Source organism: Octodon degus, unplaced genomic scaffold, assembly GCF_000260255.1.
Source record: "Octodon degus isolate 3935 unplaced genomic scaffold, OctDeg1.0 scaffold00080, whole genome shotgun sequence".
In the NCBI taxonomy this organism is placed as follows: domain Eukaryota; kingdom Metazoa; phylum Chordata; class Mammalia; order Rodentia; family Octodontidae; genus Octodon; species Octodon degus.
The window spans coordinates 6119690-6120579 of NW_004524656.1; the positions used below are offsets into that span (position 1 = coordinate 6119690).

Consider the following 890-nt stretch of genomic DNA (forward strand, 5'->3'; position numbering starts at 1 on the left):
AAACAACTCATATGCTTGGCTGGAATGTGGACAGAGGGCTCTGCCTGCCCGCTGCAGCACACATGCCACAGGTTCAGCACCACTGCCTTAGGGGGAAGGTCAAGGGGCAGCAGTGACAGAGTGTGCCATGAATCACTCACCTCAGGCAGCATGTATTTGCGCAACAGGTTGACGATGATGGCAGCTGGTACACCCAGCTCCTCGGGGTCACTACAGAGCCCTGTGCCTGCCAGCCGGAAATCCAGGTTGAGATGCTCCAAGCCATGTAGCACAAAGAGCAGGCGGGAGCCGGCAGCAGACATCAGGGGCAGAACCTCCTTCAGGGGTGTGTAGCGCTGGGCCACAAGTTGGCACAGAGAGGCAGGGGCAGGGCCCAGGGATGACAGGTCCTCACAGGAGAAGGGGATGAGCAGCTCGAAGGCCGGCAGCAGCCCGTAACACCAGTCCAGGACCATCTTGCGCACTAACGTGCTCTTGCCCATGCCCACTGTCCCATAGAGCACCACTGTCTGCACCGGGCGCCCACAGGCATCTGGGTTGAAGAGCTGAGACAGGGCCAGAGGGGGGAGCCCGGCTGAGGGAGACTGATGGTCCAAAGCCAGCGCTGAAGATGGGCGAAGCAGTTCATCAGGGGTGCTTTCACGGATCACGGGGTCAACATGGGCCGTGTTGAGGGCAAAGGTTGGGCCAAACTGTCGCTCCTCCCTAGGCAGCCGGGTGAACCACTCAGCCAGGTTCTCACGATGTTGACGGACAGCTTCTAGATGGGGAAGCAAGAGACTTGGGTCAGGGAAAGGGACTGGAGATGGTGGGGTTGGGTCAGGTTGGGCATCAAGACACAGAACCCATGGGGCTGGTGAGATGGCTCAGTGGTCTAAAGCACCTACTTA

At 59.4% G+C, this 890-nt stretch overlaps 1 protein-coding gene across 7 annotated transcripts in view; it reads right to left on the reverse strand.

Annotated features, from left to right (window-relative positions):
* Nlrx1 (NLR family member X1) overlaps window positions 1-890 on the reverse strand; it is a 15944-nt gene that overhangs the window by 10269 nt on the left and 4785 nt on the right. For all 7 annotated transcript variants that reach the window (XM_023721174.1, XM_023721172.1, XM_004636415.3 and 4 more), the window contains one exon: window positions 141-760. In XM_023721174.1, coding sequence (XP_023576942.1) covers window positions 141-760 — 620 coding nt within the window. The remainder of the gene's footprint in view (window positions 1-140; window positions 761-890) is intronic.